At 35.1% G+C, this 26,811-nt stretch overlaps 3 protein-coding genes across 22 annotated transcripts in view; 1 reads left to right on the top strand and 2 right to left on the bottom strand.

The window, feature by feature from the left end:
* LOC127870757 (leucine-rich repeat-containing protein 9-like) overlaps positions 1–8,573 on the bottom strand; it is a 76,457-nt gene extending 67,884 nt beyond the window's left edge. For 14 of the 17 annotated variants that reach the window (XM_052413220.1, XM_052413213.1, XM_052413222.1 and 11 more), the window contains exons 1-3: positions 8,297–8,567; positions 6,218–6,259; positions 165–372 (exon numbers count right to left, since the gene is read on the bottom strand). In XM_052413220.1, coding sequence (XP_052269180.1) covers positions 165–314 — 150 coding nt within the window. In that variant the 5' untranslated portion in view covers positions 315–372; positions 6,218–6,259; positions 8,297–8,567. Of the gene's footprint in view, positions 1–164; positions 373–6,217; positions 6,260–8,296 lie in introns of all 17 variants that reach the window. The other 3 variants (XM_052413217.1, XM_052413214.1, XM_052413216.1) reach the window with 3 other exon arrangements.
* A 56-nt stretch (positions 8,574–8,629) lies between these two features.
* On the top strand, positions 8,630–15,424 carry LOC127870756 (mitochondrial chaperone BCS1-like). Of its 2 annotated transcripts, none has more exons than XM_052413211.1 (5): positions 8,630–8,765; positions 11,475–12,215; positions 12,744–12,899; positions 13,977–14,094; positions 15,088–15,424. In XM_052413211.1, the coding sequence occupies exons 2-5, from the start codon at positions 11,483–11,485 to the stop codon at positions 15,341–15,343; spliced, it is 1,263 nt and encodes a 420-aa protein (XP_052269171.1). In that variant the 5' UTR covers positions 8,630–8,765; positions 11,475–11,482; the 3' UTR covers positions 15,344–15,424. The 2 variants fall into 2 exon arrangements, with proteins under 2 accessions (XP_052269171.1, XP_052269172.1); XM_052413212.1 differs by lacking the exon at positions 8,630–8,765 and having other exon boundaries at positions 11,475–11,593; positions 11,937–12,215.
* A 5,859-nt stretch (positions 15,425–21,283) lies between these two features.
* The window catches only part of LOC127870754 (serine/threonine-protein kinase VRK1-like), a 40,013-nt gene continuing 34,485 nt past the window's right edge, over positions 21,284–26,811 (bottom strand). For all 3 annotated transcript variants that reach the window (XM_052413208.1, XM_052413209.1, XM_052413210.1), the window contains exons 11-13: positions 23,548–23,726; positions 22,717–23,110; positions 21,284–22,312 (exon numbers count right to left, since the gene is read on the bottom strand). In XM_052413208.1, the coding sequence (XP_052269168.1) occupies positions 22,209–22,312; positions 22,717–23,110; positions 23,548–23,726 (677 nt within the window). In that variant the 3' untranslated portion in view covers positions 21,284–22,208. The remainder of the gene's footprint in view (positions 22,313–22,716; positions 23,111–23,547; positions 23,727–26,811) is intronic.

Below are 26,811 nucleotides of genomic sequence, written 5' to 3'. Positions count from 1 at the left end.
ATACTTTAACCAAAGCAAACATTTGTGCGATGCAATATCTAGTAAAACAGATTAAAATAAATTACAAAATAATACATCCACTTATAAAATAAACATACACAATATAAAAAAGCCGTTGAAAATAAAATATTAAAATCAATCATTTAAGTAAAGCCAGCACTTACAACTTCCTTCATGATTTCCTCCTCTTCCTCCTTGCTAATTCCATTTCGGGGGCGGGCTGTGGGGTGTGTCCCCATGACAGCCCCACCCCCACCCTGTGAGGAGGCTTGGTCCCCAGCCTCCCGGGGTGTCGCCTGCGAAGGCTCAGACATCAAAACCTTGTCAGTTTACTGATGGCATGATGGTTCCATTGTTTCTGCTGGTTATATCCTGAAATTGAGCCCATTGAGAGATAGACTGGTTACTTCGTATAATGATTACAAAATGTGACTGGTAAATAGTTTTTGAAATGTTATACAGTAACAAGTTTTTTAAACAAATTTAACAGTGTTTTTATGCATCCCTTGGTGTAGGAACTCTTGGAAAACAACAATGCCTAATTTGTGAAAATGCTGATGGCTAAATCAGTACAATTTTGCAACTTATCTTGACTAAATTGTGTTCTTCCATTTCCCATAATCCATTTAAATCACATATTAATTAAGTACAAAGTGGCATGCTTTGAAAACCAAAAAAACAAATCTATTAATGCTAATCTAAATGCATTATAAGCTTATAAACATTTCTATCAAGGAGCAACAAATGATCAGCAGTTTTGGCGCATGTAAAACATAATCTTCAAGAACTCACATACAAAGAATTCAATATGCTTAATCCCAATCATGTAAAATTCTGCCAAAAAAGTAACATTATTATTCTTTTAGACATTCCTATACTGTACCCTAATGTTTACAATTTATTGAAGATTTAAGGGTCATAATTAGGCTCAGAATAACATGTTCTTCATGTGTTTGATGACATTTAAAAGGGCCTTTTCACGTTTTGGTAAATTGACAAAATTAAAATAAAATGTTTCAGATTCTCAAAGTTTCATTGTAGTTATGATATGTGTGACTAAACAGTAATATTGAACATTTACCATGCTCTAAAATATCTGTTATATGCATTTTTAGACGATTTACAAACCTGAAAATTATCAAGTGCTGTGACGCAAAACGATCAAATAATTTGGAGAGTTCTGTTGTTGTCGTTATATTTTGTGATACTACAAGAATTACTTATATAAAGTATAAAATACATCACTCATTTAATGAGCATGGATGGCCGAGTGGTCTAAGCGATAGACTTTTACTCCGGGGGTCAGTGGTTTGAGCCCAGATGAGGGTTATTTTATTTATTTTTTATTTTTTTTACTGGAGCTTTTTAGATCCAAAGTTTTCATTTATCAATATAAAGCATGTAATGACTAACTTCAATACATGCTAAAATCTGTGAAAAGGCCCCTTTAAACACAGTTTGTTAAAGGAATATGGAAAAAATCAGAAATATGTAACAAACATTCAAAGTTCAAAAATAATATACCCCTGAACACTCATCAAGTAAAAGTACCAACAGCATGCTGGCAAGAAGGTTTCAATCAAACTATAGCAAAAATATAAGACTTTTATTTTATGAAATATAGGAATGGAACGTAATGACCATAATTATTGAACATCGTTACACATAAATATATTTGAATTTTAGAAATTATTAATAGATGCTTATAAAGAATATAATGTTATAATAAAAATAATAGAAGTCCGTTGTACATTATTATGTATAAATAATTAAATTTGGCAATTATAAATCTTTTATTATAATATAAAATACCTATTTTTTTAATTTCTTATAAAAATTCAAAGTTTATTTAAAATTTCTGAAAAATGTTCGGTTAGAGTACATGTTTATCGCATGACCAAAGAATTAACGTTACTCTTTCCTTCCTTCAGAGGTTGAAATGTCAAATAATGTTGTTGCCATCAAATAATTTCGTTGCATTTCCTCATAATTAGACCACAGGCAGACATATTGATTGTGTAAGCAAATCAGTTAGTAAATGGGTATGTTAAATTGCGATGCAGTATATATGTCACATTTGCGTTCATGTCTGTCACTTTCTGCCCGTAAAAGATGCGTGAATCACACACAAGTCAGTTGTTAGGAGGATTTGGCTAGATAATAATTAAGACCATTGTATATTGAAAATATAATTTTAGTTTGAATATTAAAACAAGTTAAAAATCGATTTAGAAGAAAAATAAAATAGAATTTGTAAACTATTCAGAGACTTACATGTATCTTTTTTAATAATAAGTTATACAGTACAAACAATTAGTGCATACACATATAATTACGGTACAGGAGTTTTTAGCATATTTTCAAAATATAGGATTTTTTTTTATAGTTACTATAATTGCTTGTGCCAGAATATTCTGAAATCCCATAAAGTATGACAAAATTATTGACCCGACACAAACATATACTTTCACTAAAGCAATGTCTGGCACAAGCAGCTACTTTCACTATATCATCCTATCGGGAATATGCAAAAACTTCAAGTGTCCGCTGTGACCTTGACATTAAAGTGAGCGATCTGTTTGATGACCAAACCATGCCATTTTGATATATTTATAATTTGTGCTTATTTATTTGAAAATTTTCTAATGAAAACTAAGTAATAACACAGACAAAAAAAGCCCCTCACAAACAACAGGACAGGGGTAATATGCCCTTTTGCCGTTGAATGTCAGTAGTAAGGCAATTCATAGAAATGTTACAGTACAAATACTATTATATGAATGATCCTCTATCCTATTTACTAAATCATAAATATCTTGTATCTGAATTAGCAAAATTTGTGTTCACATAAATAAATTGTAAACTGAGACATGCAAGACCAAACATTGAAACTTAAGAGTAAGATGCTTGCAAAGCGAGCAAGGACTTTTTGTTACACAAACGGACAAAAATATATAAGAAAGTTGAGAAACATTTACAGAAAAAGAGGAATATATTGGTAATAATAGAGGTTTATAAAAAAAGGATTTGATCTACAATATTGGTGATTTTGTAGGAATATTTGAATTGTTTTACAGCTTGTAACTTTGTTTATTTGTAAGTCCATGTAAAAAGATATGTGATATTATTTGTCTTAAGTGTATCACGTTTCAAGTATCAACACCTAATCTATTTAAACGTCAATAGTTTAATAGTCAATACTGCATGTATCACGTCAATTAACATATTTGTCAAATATTTACACTTCAGTAGTATTTCTTTCAAATGCTTTTCTACTCTTCAAACAAAAAGTTCATAGTGTTACTACGTCCACATGCTACAAAAATTGATAATTCATTTTTTAACATCTTTATTCCTATATGTCTTTTATTGCTATGTATTTGTGCTTTTTTTTATCAAAGGATTACCAATAAGTTAACTAATAAGGTTTTCTTCCACCAAAATAAAAAAAAATAGTTTCACTTATATATATATAGCACGGGAGCCCCACCCCCACCCCCTTACATTGTTATGCTCCACCCTGTTAAAATATTTAGCCCACTTCCATTTTTATGTCTTATTATGTCTGTATGTCTTTTATGTCATTTTAAATATAGTAATATACAGTGTTTATTAATATTATCATTAAATTATATTTGATAATGAACATATTTCATGGATTATGCAGTATGGAAGACTGAGTATGACTATATCTCCAGATACAACAAGTAAAATACCAAAATATCACTGAATTTGAATGTTAACAAATCATATTCCAGGTAAATTGTTATTATCTCTAATACCTTTCACAAAGGTCCATCGGCTCTGAAAACATCGCATCTAAATTTCATGATGTGTTCTTTTAAAACCCTTTATTACTAAGAGTAGTAACCAGGGGTGTCGGAATCAAATTGACATTAGGGCGGTGGATGGGGTGGGTACGGGTGGGGGTATCCCCCTCCCTTTGGTGGGGTTCCAACATTGAATTTTGAGTCATTAATGATAGACAAAAACCTGTATGTCTATAAATTAAGTCACAAACAAGAGATGTGTTTGTCAGAAACACAATGCCCCCTACTGCGCCACTTTGATACATGTTTTCTTACCTTTGACCTTGAAGGATACATGTGCATGCCAAATATCAAGTTGCTATGTGAAGGGACATAGAAGTTATGAGCATTTTTCGAAACCTTAACGCAAGTGTGACGGAAGGACAGATGGACAGACAGACAGACATATGGACTGTCTGATCACAATATGCCCTCCTTCGGGGGCATAAAAATAGAGGGTAAAATAGAAGGTGTCTGAAAACTTAGAGTAATTATGTTACTACTCTTATTCGGACAGTATATTTTACAACTCTATTGTACAAGATTTCCATCCTGTTTTTGCTTATTTCGTGACACTTCAATCATGGATTTTTACAACCGGATTATAGGTCAAAAAATCCTGGCAGATGCATGTCTTAAAGCAATAAACGATAACATTTGCGCAATTTGGTAAATAACCATTTATACCGGTATAAAACAAGCATTTGAAATGATATTGTCCTGTTAAGGAAGCGGTATGTATAATGTTTTTACTTTTTTGTTCCGAATCATTTCAGACAAGAATATCAAAGATGTGAAGTTGTATTTATTTCAAAGTAGAAAAAAAGAGTTAATCACAATAAATTTATTGTGTATTAATTCCTTTTATTTCAAGATAATTATAATATTCTGACACTTAATTTTTGTCTCTACATTTTCAAACACCTGTAATTTTTTTTTAATTTCCGTATCTACATTTTGAAATTATTTTTTAGTGTCCGAAAAACTTACAGTAATTACAGTACTCTGCATAAGAAATTGTTCATTAAATAAAGTGTTATCTATATCCCTTCAATATAAAAAGAACTGTTTTCTGAAGCAAAATTATTATAGATGCATGTCAAAAACACATCAATATTATTATTGATGCATTGCAAGATTTCAGGTTAACGCTACAATATGCCTCGATGTCCTTGATCTTTGCACACGACTTGCATGTGAAATGCCTTTTTTACATTGTGAATATTTGACATGCTGAATATTTGTGGTAAGTTATTTTAAATTTTTACAATGAATGATAAAGGATGCTATTGCAGTCTGGCTTTAATGAAGGACTTAATGTTTGTTCTTAAGTGTGATCTTGGCCTTTGAGCTTTGACAAGCCTTTGACACACATACATGCATGAGACAGACATCACATAGTGACCACATTTACAAATTATTTAAAATTGCCATATTAACGTGAAAATAAAATTTTGACTTAACACGCTCCACTCTTGCATTCACTTCTATTAAATAATGTAGTTTTTCTGTCAGTCAACCAATATAATAACCACACATAAATATTTAAAATTCAAAATTTATGATTAATTTATAGTTATATTTTTAATTAAGCTTCAAAATTACTAAATAACAAGCAGAATCACTGAATGTAGTTATGTTTTCAACTTTTGCCAATGATTCAATTAAATTCATTTTTCAATTGAAAGCTCGGTCTACAATAACTCTACCTACAGAATACAATTTCAACTCCAAACCTCCATCTTATAGGGAACTTTTCACAGATTTTGGAATGTATTGAGGTGTGTCATTTAATGCTTTATGTTAATAAATGTAAACATATTAAGATCTAAAAAGCTCCATTAAAAAAACAAGAATAAAATTAAAGAAAGAAAAAAAGTAACCCTCAGCTGGGCTCGAACCACTGACCCCTGGAGTAAAAGTCTATAGCTTAGACCGTTCGGCCATCCGTGCTCATACAATGAGTAATGTATTTTATACTTTATATAAGCATCCTCGCATTATTCAATCATTTTGAATTGTAACGCTTTATAATTTTCAGGTTTTTAAATCGTCAAAAGATGCACATAATGGGTATTTTAAGCACAGTTTATGTTCAGTATTACTGTTTCCTCACAAATATCATTACTACAACGAATATTTGTGAATCTTAAATTTTTATATGTTATTTTGTTGATTTACAAAAACGTGAAAAGGCCCTTTTAACTCATGAAATTTATTGGAAACTGTTTTTCCATTTCAGCAATGGTCATCTTGATTTTGACCTACGCGTACTACTAAATAGGTCCCAAATGTAATCTTAAGCCTGGTTTAGGTGTAAGCTACCAATACAAAACTGCAGTGCAAACCTTTATCTACACTCAAATAATTGAGCAGAAACCAATTTTTTTATTTTTACTGACAGTTACCTTGATGACTTGCTCCAAGCGCAAGATCTGCATGTAGGGAACCTAAAAATTAAAAATAATGGCAAACTACCTCCATAAGAAATCAAGTTATTGAATATTCAAAGTTTTTCTATTTGTAACAACTACATAGATATTGACTGTGACCAAATAACCACAAAATCCAATCCCAAGCTAGGGCATCATGCAATCTTGTAACATGAAACATTTTATCAAGGTTGGTCAATGCAAATGGAGGTAATTGAATGCCTCTGGCATAAATAGCGATATGGAGTTTTGCACACAAACATTGAAGATGCAGAATCTCACAAATAATAAACTCAATTTGTAAATGCATTGCCTTTTTAAATGATATGCCTGTACATTTAACAGGGCTATTGATAAAAGATTTGAAGTCATCTTAGAACTCTTGATTGTTTTATTGCCTACTAATCTGGTCCTTTAAAACTTCTTACTTCTGTAAGCATATATATGATTGTTATCAAACTGCTGTCTATGTATTTGGGAGTCTTTGAAGCTTTCAGCGGGTATATGTCTACAGAAATATTTCGGAAGATCATTGTCACAACGAATATTCTTGTTTATTTTTAACTTGACAATTTTTCCAATAGAGATTTATTCAACTTTGTGCCGCGGTATGTGAGATGGTGCCATAAATATTTTTTGAAACAAGAGATACATTTTGTATCAACAAATATCTGAAAAGATACATATTCTGCATCTTTAAACTCGGACAAATAGCGTTCCAATGGCAATGATGTATTTGTGACAAACATGTATCATGAATAAATCTTCAAATACAACAATGTTGTTTATACATTGCGCAGTGGTGACACTGGAAGAACTAAAATATCCAAATATTATTCACACTTATACAGTGCATGATTATATTACTACTGGGAAGAAATCACTCCCCCTTTTCTCAGAGCTCCAGATAATTTTTTAAGATAAAGAGTATTTCACTCATGACTTTTTTAGCTGATGAGTAAAATACAAAATCAAAGACTTTGCCGGGAGTATTTAAAATACTACCCCAAAAGACTTTGATTATGTATTTTATAAATTTTGTATACATAAACATGGTGAAAACATGTAAAGAACATCTACTCTTGTTTACATAAACATGCATTTTGAAATGGTTGATCAAATAATCCGAATTGGGGCACTGTTGCAGGCTTGGCAAATTTGGAAAAAATCTGCCGGTCATCCGGACAGGCATTTCAGAAAATGTGGCATTGTGCCGGTCCTGAGAAAATTTAGCCGAACCGAAAAAAACAACAACACAACACACTATGTACATGTACAACCTTTTATTTCAGCTCAACAAGCCACTGCCAGTGCTTTATCCTAATAAGATAACAGTTTTTCGGTGCTAATCAATTCGTCCTGATTGTCTGGACAATCTTCTTCAATTTCTATAGAAATGTAAAAACGACATATTGGATGATGATCATCCAACGCAATATGTAACAGGGCATCTAATTGGTCAAACTATATGACCAATGATATTCATTTAGGCTTTATAACAACGTAAACTAAAGTAAGAAGAAGCATCGAACATAAAATTGCGGTTAACAGACACTAACATGTACAATGTAAAATGATAACATTTTTGGAGACCTATAACGAGTGCATGTTATATAGATATCACTAGAACATTGTTTATTTTTAATGAACAACCTTTTTAAAGCCATGCTTCATGAAGAAATTCATATTTTAATATCCTTATCTTCCCGAAAATATGTCAAAGCTATCAAGATCTTTTTTGTTAGCCGCAGTTGCAGATTTTATATCACATTTTGCCGGTCACCAGGACCGACATTCTTGTTAAACCAAATTTTTATGATGATTTTTTGCACTCATCAAAAGTATAATTCATGCGCATTTGGAAATTTTCCATGAGTATTTTTATGCAAACACGCATCTTATATGGACCTCTGCCTTTTCTGCAGTGGGAACAAAAAAGTCCGAACAATTTTTTTTTTCAAAAATGTATCTGACTGACAGGGCATTGCTGGTAGGTTCTGTGTTTCTGAACATATTTCTTTGAACATATTTCTATATTTCTTAGGTTTTACTGACCTGATTCAACCAAAGGACTTGAATAAAACGTAGTCCAGGAAAACCCTTGAACAAATATGAACGAAAAATAATCCTGATGATTTACTAATCTACAAGATTTCGAACACATACACACGTTCAACAATCAGCATATATGTTAAGCAGATGCTACCTGTTCACTTTTAATTTGACTTATTAAGTTGGCTATGATTATGAGGTGAGAAGTGCGTGCATGTTTACATATTTATCAGAAAATGTCAATGCTATCTGCGTCGGCCATATTGAAGCTATATCCGCTCATTTCATTGGTCAATTTCATCTCATGGTGCTAAGGTGACGACAAAACAGGTGCGTGTGCAAGCGTTTAATGATACAGATTAAAGATGTCTGCGCCCTAGGAAATTGCCGGCTTGTAAATACAAAAATGGACTTGCAAATATGATTAAATTTTGTAATGGTCCTTGAAAAATAAAAACAAATTTGAACAACCGTAAGTTAAATTTGTGTTTTAAAACACAATTCGTTTAAAATATTGCCAAATATCAATTGTAATGTTTTTTCGCTTATTTATATATGGAAGGTCAACACTTGTCATTTTACCCTTTTCATTTTCATCATACGATGCTATCCGGTAATCTTGCGCAGTTAAGGGTCAATTGGTTTAAAAACACGTTCTTTTTATAAATTGGCAACATAATACCTAAATTTATTATGAAAATAAAGAGCTTGTGTACTTATTAACCCAAAAATATCTGATTAATTCACTGAAGAACTGACCGATTTGATTTCAAAACAAACATGATTCACCTCATTTTCCAACTATCACCGTGTCCGGTTATCTTGCGCACTTGGTGTAATGACCTGGTTTAGGCAAAATTGTAAACATATGGTATCCAATTATTGACAAAAAACATTCCAGAACAATATTTTAAAAATCAGTTTGTAAAACCATTGAAATTTAATGTGGATTTCCAGTGCAGTTTTTGTTCACTACAAATCAACAAATAATATAGTCACTAGTATTAGTGTACAATTAATAAAAAAAGTACCGGTATGTGTGAAAAAAATGTTTAAGAATTACAGGTTTAATTTTACCACGATCATGCTTCCATAGTTTACAGAAAATATAAAAACTAGGCCATTGCGCATGCGGAGATCATACCAAAAATGTTTGACAGAATGGCGGGAAATGATGACTATATCGTCTGATGCGATATATTTTCAAAGGCCAAAAATACCATTACTGATCGGATATTGTGCAATGGAATGCTAAATTACATGTTGGATTTATGAATTCTTAATTTAAAGTATGAAAACGCTAAAGACTGCAGGGAATTTGTGATTCATTTCTAATTTATCGTAAGAAGGCCCGTGTTTACGATGTATAGGGATGACACAACCGGTGTTTAAATGTAATATCGAATTTTATTTTGCATGGAGTACATACCTTTTAAATCCGTTAATGCTTATAAATGTGAAATTCCATCTTTCATCACTAAAAAAACCATTCGTAGTCTGCGAGATTCGAAACTGCGAAGTGCGCGAGATTACCGGACGCGCAAGATTACCGAACTTAACTGCATACAACTACAAGAAAATACAACATAATACTATCTGCATGTAATAATCCGCTGATTAAAAAAATAATTATTCCACCTTATTGTTATTTGTCAAATAAGTGGAATTAGTGAGTGGACATTTCAATATAATTTAAAGACAGTAAGTTTTAAAGGGGCCTTTGGCAAGTATTGAAGCTTGTCATTAAATGCTTTATATTGATAAATATAAACATTTGACCTAAAAATCTCCAGTAAAAAAAACTAGAATACAATTTAAAAAAAGGAAAACAAAGTAACCCGAAACTGGGCTCGAACCACTGATCCCTGGAGTACTTGAGTAAAAAGTCTCCCGCCTAGACCACTTGACCATCCATGCTCATGCTTTGAGCGGATGTATTTTTTACTTATATAAGCAATCCTCGTAGTTTCCCAAAGTGTAACGACAACAACAGAACTTTCCAAATTATTCAATCGTTTCGCGTTGCAACGCTTTATAATTTTCAGGTTTTCAAATCATCAAAAGATGCATATAATGGCTGTTTTAGAGCATGGTAAATGTTCAGTATTACTATTTCCTCACAAATATCATAACTAAAACGAAAATGTGCGAATTTGAAACAATTTTGTTTAAATTTTGTCAATTTACCAAAACGTGAAAAGGTCCCTTTAACCTATGCAAGGCACTGCTTTTAAAGGCTCTCTCCAGTTGATTTCAGTGTATGACTAGTACTTGGTGTCTTTAGAAGAGATCCCTGATAACATTTTTAGTGAGGGCATTGAACCAATGACCTCTGATAGCTAGGTGTATTCTATATTCAAATGAATGCTCCATCTTAAGCAATGTAAACATTCTTTCTATCACTACATACAGAGGTAATAAAGCAAAACAGCTAAACAAGAATTTCACCCTTTTGTGATAATTGACTCTCTAGAGTCTAGACTTCTTTGGATTGTATTCTTAATTTTTGGCTGGGCTGTTTTCGGAGAAAACCCGAGGCTCGTCCACTGTCCGTGTTGTGCTAAAACCTTTACATTGGCTCTAAAATCAAAGTGCTTTCACCTACCACTTTGAAACTTCATATGTAGCTGCACCTTGATGAGTTCTACACACCACACCCATTTTGGTCTCTAGGTCAAAGGTCAAGGTCTCTGTGACCTCTAATATAAAAAAATCTTCTGACAAGCTTTCATTTATTCAAAACTGCACCCGCAGCATAGCGTTGGCACCTGCTTTGTGGTGCTCTTGTTTAAAATATAGCTTTCTTTATTTTCTTTCTGATTCCAACATAGTATGGAAAATAGTTATATACTATTATTGAAATCGCAGTTTTCATAAGGTTGATTAATTATAATCTATTATAACATGGACTGTATAGATTATAATATAAATTAAAATATAATATTAAATTAATAATATATATATTTACTTGTAAGACACTGAATACATTTTAAAGAACAAGCTACAATGTTTGGTAAAATAAAATGTGGTAAATGAATGTAAAAACAACTACATAGCACTCTATTTTTGTAACATGTAATTCTTTCTTACAATACTTTACTTTTAGATACACTAAATAATCTATGTTGTCACATGACACATTGTTTTATGTTTTTACTCATACTGGTGTGTTTATTTTCAGAATGTAAAATGGGGCTGTCTGATATCATTTCTTCTCTTCAAGGCAACCCCTACTTTGGGGCAGGCTTTGGTTTATTTGGACTGGGAATGACAGCAGCAGTGGGTCGCAAGGCTCTTCAGGTAGGCATGATAGCCTTCAGGCGCCATTTTATGATCACATTAGAAGTGCCAAGCAGAGACAAAAGTTACCAATGGTTATTACAGTGGATAAGTGAAAAGGGAACAAAGACCCAACATTTAAGTGTTGAAACCTCGTTCCACCAGTCTAATGCTGGTAAAATATCAACAAAGTATGACTTTATACCTAGTCCTGGTAGTCACTTTTTCTTTTACAAAGGTCACTACATACGGGTGGAAAGAAATAGGGAAAAACAGATGTTTGACTTCAACAAATCTGCTCCGTTTGAGACAGTGACATTGACAGCATTAGGTAGAGACAGAGGGATATATTTTAATATTTTAGAGGAAGCCAGGCACATGGCCCTTCAAAAGCAGGAGGGGCGGACAGTAATGTACACAGCTGTTGGCCCTGAGTGGAGACCCTTTGGGTATCCTAGAAGAAAGCGGCCATTGAACTCTGTTGTATTAGACAAGCAAGTGTCTGACAGAATAATGAAAGATATTACTGAGTTCATTGATAATCCCACTTGGTATATGGATAGAGGAATTCCTTATAGAAGAGGATATTTGCTACATGGACCACCAGGATGTGGTAAAAGCAGCTATATCAATGCACTTGCAGGTAGTACTTTTGTGTATGGTACATTTATTATATGCCATGGGTGTAGCAACCTTATGACTGTTTTTTGTTTCTTGTCGAGCATGCAAAATAGGGAAATGATAAAATTAAAGTCAATGAAGCCATGTCATAAAAAGTATATAGTTTTTTTACTTTTGCTTGAAGAGACATTTTGATTGTTGTAATTAAGTAGTCCACATACATGTTAACATTGATATTGTCACAGCTATGCATTTATTGGAAAAGCATTTTTTCACAATATGTGATTTATACAGCAGACACTGAGATCAATGAAATTTCAAAAATTAATACAAAAGTAACATTACTTGTAATATTTCATTTAAGTAATAATAATATGATATATCTCATTGAGTATCATTCTGTCAAAGTGGTCTAGTTTGTGAGTCAAATGAACATTTAGGGAAAAGGCCCATAACTTGTTATAATTACTTGTGAGTACATTCCCTCCGTTAGTAACACCTTCTGCACAACTTGATTGCTTGCTTTTTTAAACCGGCCCTCTGTTTTCAGGCAGCCTTGACTACAGTATATGCGTTCTAAACCTCTCTGAGCGTGGCCTATCAGATGACAGATTGAATCATCTTCTGACTGTCGCCCCGGAACAGAGTATCATTCTTCTTGAAGATGTTGACTCTGCTTTTGTAAGCAGAGAAATCAGCTCAGAAAGTATGTGCAGTTTTAAGAGGCCATTTCACATCCCCAAATTTTTGTCCCATAATTTAATCTGCAGCATGTTTGATTTTTGCTACTGTTGGACCAATATGCCCGTTTTCCAAATGAATTTTAATAAAAGACCGGATACATGTGTGGGATTTTGACCAGTCGGTTTGTTTGTTAAATTGTTTTCCACAATTTTATAGCAGTTCATATTTAAATAGGACTTATTACTTACTTTTTAAAAATTGTATGCCCCCGAAGGAGGGCATATAGTGATCAGACTGTCCGTCCGTCTGTGCTTCCGTCACACTTTGCGTTTAGGTTTATAAATAATTCTCATAACTTCTATGTCCCTTCACATAGCAACTTGATATTTGGCATGCATGTGTATCTCATGGAGCTGCACATTTTGATTGGTGAAAGGTCAAGGTCATCCTTCAAGGTCAAAGGTAAAAAGACATGTATCAAAGCGGCTCAGTAGGGGGCATTGTGCTTCTGACAAACACATCTCTTGTTTAAGATGTATTTTCATGCCTTGTATTCATCATGCACCATTTTAATTTAAGACAATCTTTGATTTCCAGTAATAACCCCAATCACCAGTCGATTTTCAGACTCATAGACTTATCTCAATAATAGGCTTTCTCTCAAGAACAAAATTGTAATCATATATTTGCAAATATCCTGTTAATAAGGTTCCTGATTTTAAAAATATCCTTACAAATGCCATAGTTTAAGCCAGTGGATAATATATTATATATATATACATGCATATAGTAAACAGTTATTTTACAAGCTAATTGTCTCAAGAATTATTGTGTATATATGGAGCCCTGAATCTTCTAATTATATACATCCAACAAACCCATGTTTGAGGTTGCGGTGGAGTTTTCCTAGCAATTAGAAGGTCATGTTTTCGTTCCCCAAAATGGGACGGTTCTCAAGATCTTCTCTTAAGCCAGCAAGTACTTATTCTACCCAGAAGATATAATCGAGATTGAATCAATAATCCAGAGCCTTGGATTCAATCTTGCTAAAATAAATAGTTTCAAACTAAACCAACTAACCTGTTTTCCCTGCCCACAGATTCTGTGGCCTATCAGGGTATGAGCCGCCTCACGCTGTCGGGACTTCTCAATGCCTTGGATGGAGTGGCATCAGCTGAGGCCCGCATCATCTTCATGACAACCAATTATGTGGACAGGTACTCCTTAGTGGTCATTGACATGGGATATTACATCAAGCTTACTAGCCAAATATGTCTATTATTGACCAGTGGGTCGATATCCATCAATGACTTTGTTGATCAGTCTTTTGTTGACATTTGTGTGTTAATAAATGTCGACTATTGACTTAGAAAACTGCATTTGAGCTGCTTAAGAAAGCACATGGTTGCATAATGAAAAGTGATTTACTGTTGCAGAATATAAATATATAATCAAGAATAATAACAAGCGTGGAACTAAATTTGCTATTGCAACTGCTAATTTTGATAAAAGCAGTGGCAAACTGAATACCGTAAGGCAATATGCCAAGTAAAATATATAAATGTGAGTTCTCTACATAAAAAACATGAAAACCAATTTTGCAAAATTTTGTGGACTTGAAACATCAGAGTTAATGCTTTATGAACTTATGAATACATGTATGAAGCTTGATAAGTCTGTTGATCAAGAAGCAATTATGAAACCTGTTCTGCTATCAACTTAAAAGATTTAAAATACAAAATGTAGCCTACAATATTCAGAGACTACTATAAATCATGGTTTGGAAATTACTTGAACAAGGTACACTTAAAAAATCAATTTGAGAAAAAGAATATTAATGTCATCCATGCAAGAAGTATAAAAAATGAACAAGGGTGGGCAGATGTGGTACATAGAGGATATTAATTGGTTTTTGTAGATTATTAATTTTAATTCACAAGTGATCAGAGAAATGAATATTTTCATGAGTGTCTCAGCTATGAGTGATTATATTTGTTTTCTGTAATCATGAGTTAATAAAAAGAGATAATATTCCAAAATTTGCTTTTTTACGACATTATTTTATAGCAGAAATTACCTATAATTTTCACGGTTTTTAATTGGTTAAAATAGTAAATCATGTATTTTAATCACTTGTCTTTCTTTATGAACCACATAAAAGCATGCAATATAATTTTGTTATGTTTCTAACCATGATCATACAATTTTAGACTTGATCCAGCCTTAATACGACCTGGTCGTATAGACGTGAAGGAGAAGATTGACTATGCTACCGACTACCAGCTACAACAGATGTTCACGAGGTTCTACCCCAGCGAGGCTCCTGAACGAGCACAGGTGTTCTCTCACACTGCACGGACGCACAACACTAACATTAGTCTAGCCCAAGTGCAGGGACTGTTTTTGAAATTCAAATCGGACCCAGACTTGGTGTTTCAAAACATAGACAAGTTGAAGTCTATGTAGTTTGAATAAGATATTTATTCAACATATGCAAATCATAATAATGGTGTATTGTTTATATGAAAATAAAGAAAAATTACGGTTCACACGTTTAGTTGGTTTGTCCGTCATGCTGTTACTCTGTGTTGTGAACTTGTCTCTTAGCTTCTGTCAATCAACTTGAAACTTTTTATATATGCTGTTATCACTATGAAGAAGTGCATAACATGATTTTAATGTACGTCACAATGTTTTGCTTTTTACTTTGTGTCGTCAATAACAAGTAGCTTGTTTAAGGGTTTAAATGTCTTGCAATGCCTTCAAATATTTCAAAGATATCTCATTTTATTAGCTCTATTTTGAATGCTTTGAAATAAAGCAACAACTTATGCTACATATACAGGTTTTCAGCACTGCTTTAATTAATGAACTTAACTTGGCAATTGTCAGAAGGACATAAATGCCACTGCATTCCAGAAATTCTAATAAGGCTGAAAAAATGAACCAAAACCCCAAGGAGACTTGTAGTCTTTTTGAAAATCAATGTAACGGATTTTAAAAACATATCTAAAATATGGAGTGTGTATGTTAATATGCTGCTTAATATGGTTGAAAAGTTTCATAACTCTTGCAGCATTAATCGATACAAACATTTTACAAAAGGAAAAATGGATAAAGGCAAATCTTACATGTTTCCCTTAAAGTGGCGTTATCATGTCTAATCAAGACAAAACATTTGTCAGGGTTAATAAAGATCAATTTGTTGTCATGGGCTCAGACACTACTTAAAAGTATCCTCCCAAGTTCTGGTAAGTTTACTACAAAGTACACAGGGTTAAGAAAATATGCTTAAAGGCAGTCAGCCATACTCCGGGGTACTTTAAAGTAAATGTATATATTACGGATACCCTGCTTACTTTGTAGTATACTGAAAGAGTACCCGGGGTACTAAGATAATACCTTAGCCTACAATGACCAATCCTTGATGCTAAATTGGTCATTGTCGGCTCAAGTAGTACAAACTGTGTGTGTATTTCAAGTTTATAAGGTCCTTTCCCAGCCAGAGGCTACATTACGTGTGAACCTGGTGTGTGCCCCAGCACTCATTCCTATATAACTTACTAGACTCACAAACATTGGGACATAATTTTGAATTATAGCTGCAATTTTTAGCTATTTTGTTGTAATGAATGATATTTCAACGGTATGGTCTCCGGTCTTGTGTTGTGGGGGGGGGGCCGAGGAAACCACAACTGTCCGGTATGGCAACCACCTACCAAACTCACATGCTGCCGGGAACGGGAATTAAACTTGTGTTGCCCAGTTGAGGAGCCAGTGTACCAACCACTGGCTAGCCGGACAGCTAGGTTTTAAAAGTACCCTGTGTACTCCTAAGTATACTAACGTGTACCACAGCCATGGAAAATATGCTTTAAGCCACACACCTTGAAATGAACTACATGGCATAGTAAATTTAAGTATACATAAGAAACATATTTTATCTATGCCAAGTAGAATATATCTGGTGGTTACAAGGTAGAAATCAGTCTTTTTGCGCTTTAAAACTTAAAAATAATCGCCTTTGTCGAAATGGACGTATACGTCTAGAAATCCTACTTTCGGTTTTAAAAGCGATACCGTTTGAAAATAAATTGCTTGCTAACTTGGCTATAGATTTAATTTTATCTATGCCAATTAGAATATATCTAGTGGTTACAAGGTAGAAATCCGTCTATTTTACGCTTTTAAACTTAAAAATAATCGCGTTTGTCGAAATATACGTATACGTATAGAAATCCTACTTTCGGTTTTAAAATTAAAGAAAATAATAAATTACTTGCTAACTAGGCTATAGATTTAATGACAATTTTGCACACTTTCAAATTGCATCTATATGTATTGATTAACATGTATTTCATTTCAAGGTGTGTGGCATTAAGGACGCCTTGCAATTTTCCAGGGTACTTTTTTGTACATTTTCCGTACCCCAGTTAACTTTGCAGTATCCTTGAGAGTACCCAGGGTTCTTTTAAGTATTACCAAAGCTGACAATGACCATTCAAGCTTTAGTAAACATGTTGAATAATAACAATAGTTTCTTTAAATACTTTATAGAATAGAATGTCAAATGCAGATACTGCACCAATTACCAGCAAACATAAATTTGAAACAAGAGCTGTCACCATAGGATGACTTATGCCCCCTATAAACGCTTGGTATAAGTTATGAGCTTTTTTCAAAACCTAAACGCAGATTTTGAAACCTAAACGCGGACCCTAAAGTTCAAGGTCACAATGGTCAAAATTTGTGTGCGTATGAAAGGCCTTGTCCATATACACATGCATACCAAATATGAAATTGCTATCTGAGGCCACATAGAAGTTATGAGCATTTTTCGAAATCTAAACGCAAAGTGTGACGGACAGACGGACAAGTGACCCCATGACCTAGTTTTTGACCTGGCATGACCCATATTCGAACTCCATCTAGATATTGTCTAGATACAACTTCTGGCCAAGTTTGGTAAAGATCGGATGAAAACTATTTGAATTAGAGTGCGGACACGAAAAGTGTGACAGACTGACAGACGGACAGTGCGAAAACTATATACCCCCTTTTCTTCGAAAGGCGGCATAAAACCAAAGAAAGCGCAAACTGGATGTTTATTTTTTTTTCAAGATAATCATGTAGGACCAAATTTAAAATGCAAACAACTTGAAATAAAATATTTATTCAAGTACCAACACATTTGTTTTTCAATTACAATATGCTTTAGTTTATGTTTTTAGTCCCCTACCTGTTTCACCGGAGGGGACTTATGGTTTTGTATCCGTCCGTCCGTCATACTTTTCTGGATCCTGCGATAACTCTAAAAGTTCGTAATATTTTTCATGAAACTTGGTATATGGATAGATGGCAATATGGACATTATGCACGTCATTTCATTTTGTTCCTACGTCAAAAATTGTGGTTGCTATGGCAACAAATAGACTAGAAATACTGCTGAAAATGGTTTTTTTCTGGATCCTGCGATAACTTTAAAAGTTCTTAATATTATTTCATGAAACTTGGAACATGGATAGATGGCAATATGGACATTATGCACGTCATTTCATTTTGTTCCTATGTCAAAAATTCTGGTTGCTATGGCAACAAATAAAATAACAAGAGCACCGCCTTGCGGGTGCAGACCGCTCATCTATTTTCTTTTTAAAGGTGAAGGGACTCTCATTTTCAATCACAAAGGAGGGAGGAGTGGAGTGAAGAGGGGTGTATAGTGTGGGGTTGTGGACATTTATTACATTATCTTCCAAAAAAGCGAAAAAAAAAAAAAAAAAAAAAATCGGGGGGGGGGGGGGGGGGGGGGGGGGGGGGGGGGGGGGGGGGGGTTTTGGGTTGCGATGGTTGGACGGTATTTCAAACATAACCGTTTTAAAAAAAAATGGGGGGGGGGGGTATAGTGTGAGGGTTGTGGTGATAATTTGTGAGATGATCTTAAAAAAAAAAAAAAAAAAAAATCAAAAAAAAATATTGGGGGGGGGGGGGGTGGGGGGGTGGGGGGGTGGGGGGGTGGGGGGGGGTGGGGGTTTATAGTGTGAGGGTGTGGTGGTCATTTGTGAGATGATCTTAAAAAAAAAAAAAAAAAAAAATTTAGGGGGGGGGAGGGGGAGGGGGGGAGGGCACGGGGGATGGTTTGGGTGAAGTCTATTGTGGTATGTCAGGTAAGAGTAGTTTCATCAAAGTATCAATCAAATCTAATCATAAATAAAGAAGTTATGGCAATTTTAGCAAAATTTAATAATTTGACCTTGAGAGTCAAGGTCATTCAAAGGTCAAAGTAAAATTCAAGTTGCCAGGTACAGTAACCTCATGATAGCATGTAAGTATTTGAAGTTTGAAAGCAATAGCCTTGATACTTCGAGTGGATCGAAACACAAAATTTAACCATATATTAAAAGTTACTAAGTCAAAAAAGGGCCATAATTCCATAACAATGACAACCAGAGTTATGCAACTTGTCCTTTTACTGTACCCTTATGATAGTTTGTGAGTGTTCCAAGTATGAAAGCAATATCTATGATACTTTAGGGGTAAAGTGGACCAAAACATAAATCTTAACCAAATTTTAAATTTTCTAAGTATAAAGGGCCCATAATTCCGTCCAAATGCCAGTCAGAGCTACATAACTTTGCCTGCACCGTCCCCTTATGATAGTTCATAAATCTTGCAAGTATGAAAGCAATAGCTTTGAAACTGTAGGAATAAAGTGGACCTAAACACAAAACTTAATCAAATTTTCAATTTTCTAAGTATAAAAAGGGCACATAATTCTGTCAAAATGCCAGTCAGAGTTACATTACTTTGCCTGCACAGTCCCCTTATGATAGTTAGTAAGTGTTGCAAGTATGAAAGCAATAGCTTTGATGCTTAAGGAATAAAATGGACCTAAACACAAAACTTAACCAAAATTGTCAATTTTCTAAGTATAAAAAGGGCACATAATTCTGTCAAAATGCATGCCAGAGTTATCTAACTTTGCCTGCCCAATCCCCTCATGATAGTAAGTAAGTGTACCAAGTTTGAATGCAATAGCATTGATACTTACTGAGAAAAGTGGAACTAAACGCAAAACTTAACCAAAATTTTCAATTTTTTAAGTATAAAAAGGGCACATAATTGTGTCAAAATGCACGCCAGAGTTATCTAACTTTGCCTGCCCAGTCCCCTCATGATAGTAAGTAAGTGTACCAAGTTTGAATGCAATAGCATTGATACTTTCTGAGAAAAGTGGACCTAAACGCAAAACTTAACCGGACGCCGACGCCAACGCCGACGCCGACGCCAAGGTGATGACAATAGCTCATAATTTTTTTTCAAAAAATAGATGAGCTTAAAATATTCTGACAATGGTGGAATTTCTGACAATGGTGAAGCCGGTAGGGGACTTTTATTGTTTGGCAATAGTCTTGTTTATTTGTGTCACCAGAACATTTACGTACAGAAATTATAGATTGTTGTAAGACAATAGAATATGTTTATACCACATGATGAGAATGCCTTTTTCAACATGATGTTTCAACAACACATCATCTTTATCTTAAGTCTCCAAAAAGAAACTAGTCCACAACACTTACATTTATTGATAATATAAGTACCTGTTTGGATTATTTTCTAAGAAATACAATTTACTGGCATTTTAATGTATTTTATAAGACCTATAAAGCCATCCAATCATGGCATTTTCAAAATAAATTGGACTGATATTTCATTATACTAATTTTTTCTGACAGAACAGAAAAACGTTTTGACTAAGAATGCTGGCACCAAATCAATATTTACAAACAGGCAACAATAATTTATGTAAAATATGAACACACTTTGTATTAACCTTCCCATGTCTGCCTTCCATCAAAAAAGATAAATGCCACAGTTGTAAATTCCATTCAAAACGCATTTGTCTAAAACACAACCTTTCAGAGAACATCTCATTGGCTTGTATGATAATCTAAAATCAGTTCTGGGGCACTCAGGGCTTTTGATTTGTACCAGTATAAATTTCTAAAACAAGTAAAACAAGAGCACCGCCTTGCGGGTGCAGACCGCTCATCTATTTTCTTTTTAAAGGTGAAGGGACTCTCAATTTCAATCACAAAGGAGGGAGGGGTGGAGTGAAGAGAGGTGTATAGTGTGGGGGTGTGGACATTTATTACATTATCTTCCAAAAATGCGGAAAAAAAATAATTTTTTTCCGGGGTGCGGTGTGGGTGGGGGGGGGGGGGGGGGGGAGGGGATTCTTGGGTGCGATGGTTGGACGGTGTTTCAAAAATAAAATAATAAAAATAAATATTTGTGTTTTTTAACAGTTTGAAAAAAAACAACATTGGGGGGGGGGGGGGTTATAGTGTGAGGGTGTGGTGGTCATTTGTGAGATGATCTTAAAAAATAGGGGGGGGGGGGGGGTTGGGGGAGGGGAGGGGGACACAGGGGATGGTTTGGGTGGAGTCTATTGTGGTATGTCAGGTAAGAGTAGTTTTGTCAAAGTATCAATCAAATCTAATCATAAATAAAGAAGTTATGGCAATTTTAGCAAAATTTAATAATTTGACCTTGAGAGTCAAGGTCATTCAAAGGTCAAGGTAAAATTCAACTTGACAGGTACAGTAACCTCATGATAGCATAAAAGTATTTGAAGTTTGAAAGCAATAGCCTTGATACTTTAGAAGTAAAGTGGATCGAAACACAAAATTTAACCATATATTCAAAGTTACTAAGTCAAAAAAGGGCCATAATTCAGTAAAAATGACAACCAGAGTTATGCAACTTGTCCTTTTATTGTACCCTTATGATAGTTTGCGAGTGTTCCAAGTATGAAAGCAATATCTATGATACTTTAGGGGTAAAGTGGACCAAAACACAAAACTTAACCAAATTTTCAATTTTCTAAGTATAAAGGACCCATAATTCCGTCCAAATGCCCGTCAGAGTTACATAACTTTGCCTGCACAGTCCCCTTATGATAGTTAGTAAGTGTTGCAAGTATGAAAGCAATAGCTTTGATACTTAAGGATTAAAATGGACCTAAACACAAAATTTTCAATTTTCTAAGTATAAAAAGGTCACATAATTCTGTCAAAATGCACGCCAGAGTTATCTAACTTTGCCTGCCCAGTCCCCTCATGATAGTAAGTAAGTGTACCAAGTTTGAATGCAATAGCATTGATACTTTCTGAGAAAAGTGGACCTAAACGCAAAACTTAACCGGAAGCCGACGCCAACCCCGACGCCAAGGTGATGACAATAGCTCATAATTTTTTTTCAAAAAATAGATGAGCTAAAAATGTTCATATTTAAAACACTTAAATTAGCCAGTAGTACACAATAAGTCCAGTCAACTGTTTTTCTTCAATCCTGGCGATGTCTGCACAGCCATCTCTGTCACCATCACATTCTTCTTACGCACAACTTTCCTCTTCTTAGCAGCTGGTGGTGTTGCTGACAAAAATAAGATAAAAAACTATGCTTAAATGGACTCATCACAGATTGGGGCGAAAAAAACAACACATTACAAAATGTTTTTGTAGAATTTATCAAAACAGTTTTCTAAAATTGCAGATAGAGTTGCAGAACATGATTATTTTTATAGTTATTAAATGTCTATTTAAGAAAAATAATTCAAGGGCATGTGTATAAGGTCAGATAAAAATTTTCTGCAACATAAATATTATATATTTTAACAAAAACTTCAATTTTCCACAAGGAATTAGTTGCACAGGCAATAAAGTTTACAACTTAAAAACAAAATATCAAAATAAAAAGAGCCAACAGCAGTTGTAAATAACAAAGATAACAATTTTCTTGCTCTATTTCACTCTAATGTCACATCTATTCATTTTTACCTGCAGGAGATTTTACTAGTTTTGCTTTAGGTCCATTGTTGATCCCTGGAGATACTGAACCCTTGGGCGAGGCAAGCCTTGACAGTGCAGGGGATTTCAAAGTACCAGCGATTGTCTTGGCCCCAACTTTTCTTGCCAAAGCCGCTGCAGCTGTAGGGGACTTTGTAACCTTTTTCACTGGTGATTTCTTTTTGGCTGCAGAGCTTGGTGTAACTGGTTTCTGTTTTGGTGCTTGTTTAGCACCTGGTTTTGCGGGTGTTGTTTTAGCTGTCTGTCTAGGAGGCTTTGCCTTCGAGTTGTTGGGGGTATTGGTCCTTGGTGATGCTAATGCTGTCTCTGCTTTCTTTTGTTTTCCATCTGTGTCTGTGTCCTGAATCTTTCTTTTCACTGCTTTCTGTAACGAAAACTTGGTGATTGTAATGTGTTTTTAAAGTATTTTTGATAAAATTTACCTCAAAACCATTAAGATATTTAAATTGTAGATTGTAAAATCTATTCAAACAGCTCTTACTAAAACAATATTTATAGACAGCAATCTATTATCTGTTGAAAGCAGCATGATTTTTTTTGTAAAACCTATTAATATAACCTTGATAACTTCAAAAGCATCAAGCTGTATACAGAGAAACTTCTGAGAGAAGTTGCTTGAGTCTTTTTGAAACACCTTATGAAATACTCCCTGAGTTAAAAAAATCTCCGACAGCTTCTGTCTACAGCAACATTTAGATAGGTATAACATGTTTTATTTCAGCTTGTTAACATCAAAAACTGAAGGTTTTACACAGAAACACTCCTCAAGTGGGAATTGAAACAAAGACCCCCGAATCCTACCTTTGGTGAGACCATAGGGGTGCTAGGCTTGGCTCCAGCAATCGGGAGAGCAAGCTTCCAGGTGTCCTTGATGTGGAGGTCTGCCAAGCCTTGTGTGAATATTTTCCGCATTTCCGAATAGTCGGGCTTCTTTTCATAATCCAGTTTGGATACCATTGTCAGGTATGAGGAAATCTCAGCTGCAATATACAGAACATTTTAATGACATAAATACGTTACCTGCTATCCCTAGCTATACCTTTTCAAGGTGGGTTAGCTTCTCCAGAAATCTCCAAGCGCCGGAATCGGCCACCTTTCTAAATGAAAACAGATCAGGTTAAACATAGTACAATGTAACCTAACAGGACATCAAGAACCGCAACTCATCTTCCTTTTCTGGAGAACCGCCATGCAGACCGCCATTTTTCGTCGTCATTGAAATTTGGTCTTTTTACTCACTTCAGCGTGGTTGTTTGGGTTTGGAATTGATAAATTGCATGATTTATCGCTTCTGCTCTATTCAGAAATTGTTTCTTGTAAATGTTTTGTTGAATATTAATTGATTTTCAGACTTTGCCGGGTTTTGATAGGTGCTAATGCACTTGAGCACTTGCATTTCGTGCTTTAAGTCAACAAGTTATTGACTATATTGTACAGTGTATTATACATTGTTTTACTGTTTATTTCAGTTATTTTGTTCTTTAAACACTGTTTTCTTACGTAGATTCTTTTCTTTATTCTGTTTTCAGAATAAGAATGAATCTACAAATTAGAGGCTGATGTGGTCATATAAAGGCTTCGTGGGATTCGCACAAGTCTTGTTTATCGTGTACTCTTTGTACTGTTGATCATAAATGCTCTGTTTGCAGTGCGTGGGACGATGCGACATGGCAGAAAGAAATCTGTCGCAGAACGATTCTGAGCAGGAAACGGGCAGATGAACCTTGACCAGATTATAAATGCCCGGTGACTTTGCTGTCCACGGATGACAGATTGCAGCATCAGTCACCGGGTATCGGGCAAGATGGAGATCGTACTGTGCTAAGTCAGTTAGACAGTCAGTCAACATCAGACCATATGAAGACCCCCGTCAGCTGGTCTTTGCCTGATGGCATTGGTCATCGACCAATGCCAGACCATTTGGCAACCGCCATACTGTCATTACCTGGTGACAACACTGGTCATGATATGACCGGTACGTCACTGGGTACCGGACCGGTCATCGGTCCATGGCACCAGTCCGGTCACCAGTCACCGATCCGTGGTACCGGTCCATGGATAGGTCCGGTCACCGGTCATCTATCAACAGTGACCAGTCCGGTCACCGGTCAATACCACTGGTCAATACTACCGGTCATTGATCAACTATCAGAAATAGACATCGCTCATCATCATCGGACTATTCCTCCTCTTCTTCCTTTTCGTCAAACATCTTGGTCGTCAATGAGTACCGACAATAAAAGTAGACGTCTGACACGCTCACCTTTATCTAGCAGACCTTATTTCTGGCGTCGATATGATCATATCAAGGCTCTAGGAAACACTATTCTATGAGACGTCATTCCAATTGCAGCCGATCTGGCATTGCAGGAATAAAGCTCGTTGACATGCTTCACGTAGGCATTGTCGTTCTGACTACTCTTATCCTTCACCAAACTATCCTGTTTCGGATTGTAATGTCTCTTAACCTTATGTAACAGTTCCAGTTTCCAGTTTAACATTAACACACGTTGCTGTGACTGGTAATAGTTCGCAGACCTTGTCTTCTGGTGTTTATCTCACCACTACGGATACATGCTCTGCACCACGGGTATCGTCTACGTTACCTTGTCGGGTACCTCCTACTGCTACACCGTCAAATCCAGACACTTTATGGCTTCAAGATTCTTCGAGACAATTTGTACCGGTTAATTCTGATAATTTACCGTCGACTTCCGGTTTAAATTATCATTGTGTTGATTTTGTGAATGTTCATTCATCATTACCAGATAGTCACGTGACAATCTGGTGCATGATAATCGGCTTAGTATTTCCACTTCTGTTTCCGCTGATTCAATGCACACTGCTGGTGTTGTAGACAATGAGGCCAATTCAGAGGCAGATTCCAATAATGACACTGATCAATATTTGGCATCAATTAATCAGATCTATGAACATATATTTCAAACTCTCGGTGATGATTATTGACCAAAACCTTCTGAGATGTCTGCTAATTTGACGAATTCGATCACGGAAAAATTAGTTCGTACATTTGATCCCAACAGGCTTTCTCAGGCTACTTCTCGTCCTGATACACGCCTTTCTTAATTGGTTCTACTGTTTTATCAGTTTTTCAATCGTTGGAATCAGCTAATAAAGCCATTTCAAAACGAGGAGAACTGTGGAAAGTGTCTAAGGATTTGTCTGATCCTAAACAGCATGAACTTTCTAGAAGCTACAAGCCTTCTGTACCAGATCCAACTTCTGGCTTGGATTTTTCCAAATTACCGGTTCAGGATCCTGACATCAATAAGCTTTTTCTTAATATGCCTACTTCTTCAACTTCTGCGTCTGTTCCTTATTCCATGTTGGAATATTGGGGAGTGAGAGAGCGCAGATCTTAAGATCTTACCAACCAGATAGATCTCATGCTAGCAACTATTTTGCATTTGGTGTGTGATTGGTCGGATTCGGTTCCTGAATAACTTCGTGATTTGTTAATTCATCTTTCACTTACGACATTGTCCCTTTCACATAATGCTGCTTCTTCAATGTCGGAGATGCTAAGGATTTGTAGAAACCTTTCATCTTTACCTAAAGATTTTCTATTAGAACCAGGTATGAATTATCTCAGAACGGCACCTCTCTCATCAGAATTTCTTTTCGATGGAAGGATACAAGAAGCAATCACAGCGGACAAAGATGATCAACTTCATGCTTCTTTAGCTAGAAAAAACTCTGGACAACCCTTAGGGGCCTTTAAGCGTCCAGCTTCTAGGACACAGGCAGTTCCAACAGCTACGAAGGATAAGAGAAACAACCTTTTCTCTAAAAGGTCTTTGTTGAATCAACGGTCGGTTCCAAATAGACCATCTTTTAATAACAGACCTTCCTTTTCTCAGAGGTCTTCTTAAGAATTCTGGGAAAAAGAGCAAACCTCAGCCAGATAAGACAACTTCCAAACCTCCTCCTGGCAGGGGCGGACCTCCTCCTTACCAGCCCTAGGGGCCAACCCTTTCTACCGCCATCTCCTCCGATGCCGGAAATACCAGTCGGGGCCAGCCATCTACATTTTTCAAATCGATG

Source organism: Dreissena polymorpha, chromosome 3 (assembly GCF_020536995.1).
Source record: "Dreissena polymorpha isolate Duluth1 chromosome 3, UMN_Dpol_1.0, whole genome shotgun sequence".
Lineage (NCBI taxonomy): Eukaryota > Metazoa > Mollusca > Bivalvia > Myida > Dreissenidae > Dreissena > Dreissena polymorpha.
The sequence above is the reverse complement of the archived record's forward strand: the minus strand, read 5'-3'. Positions and strand labels throughout refer to the sequence as shown.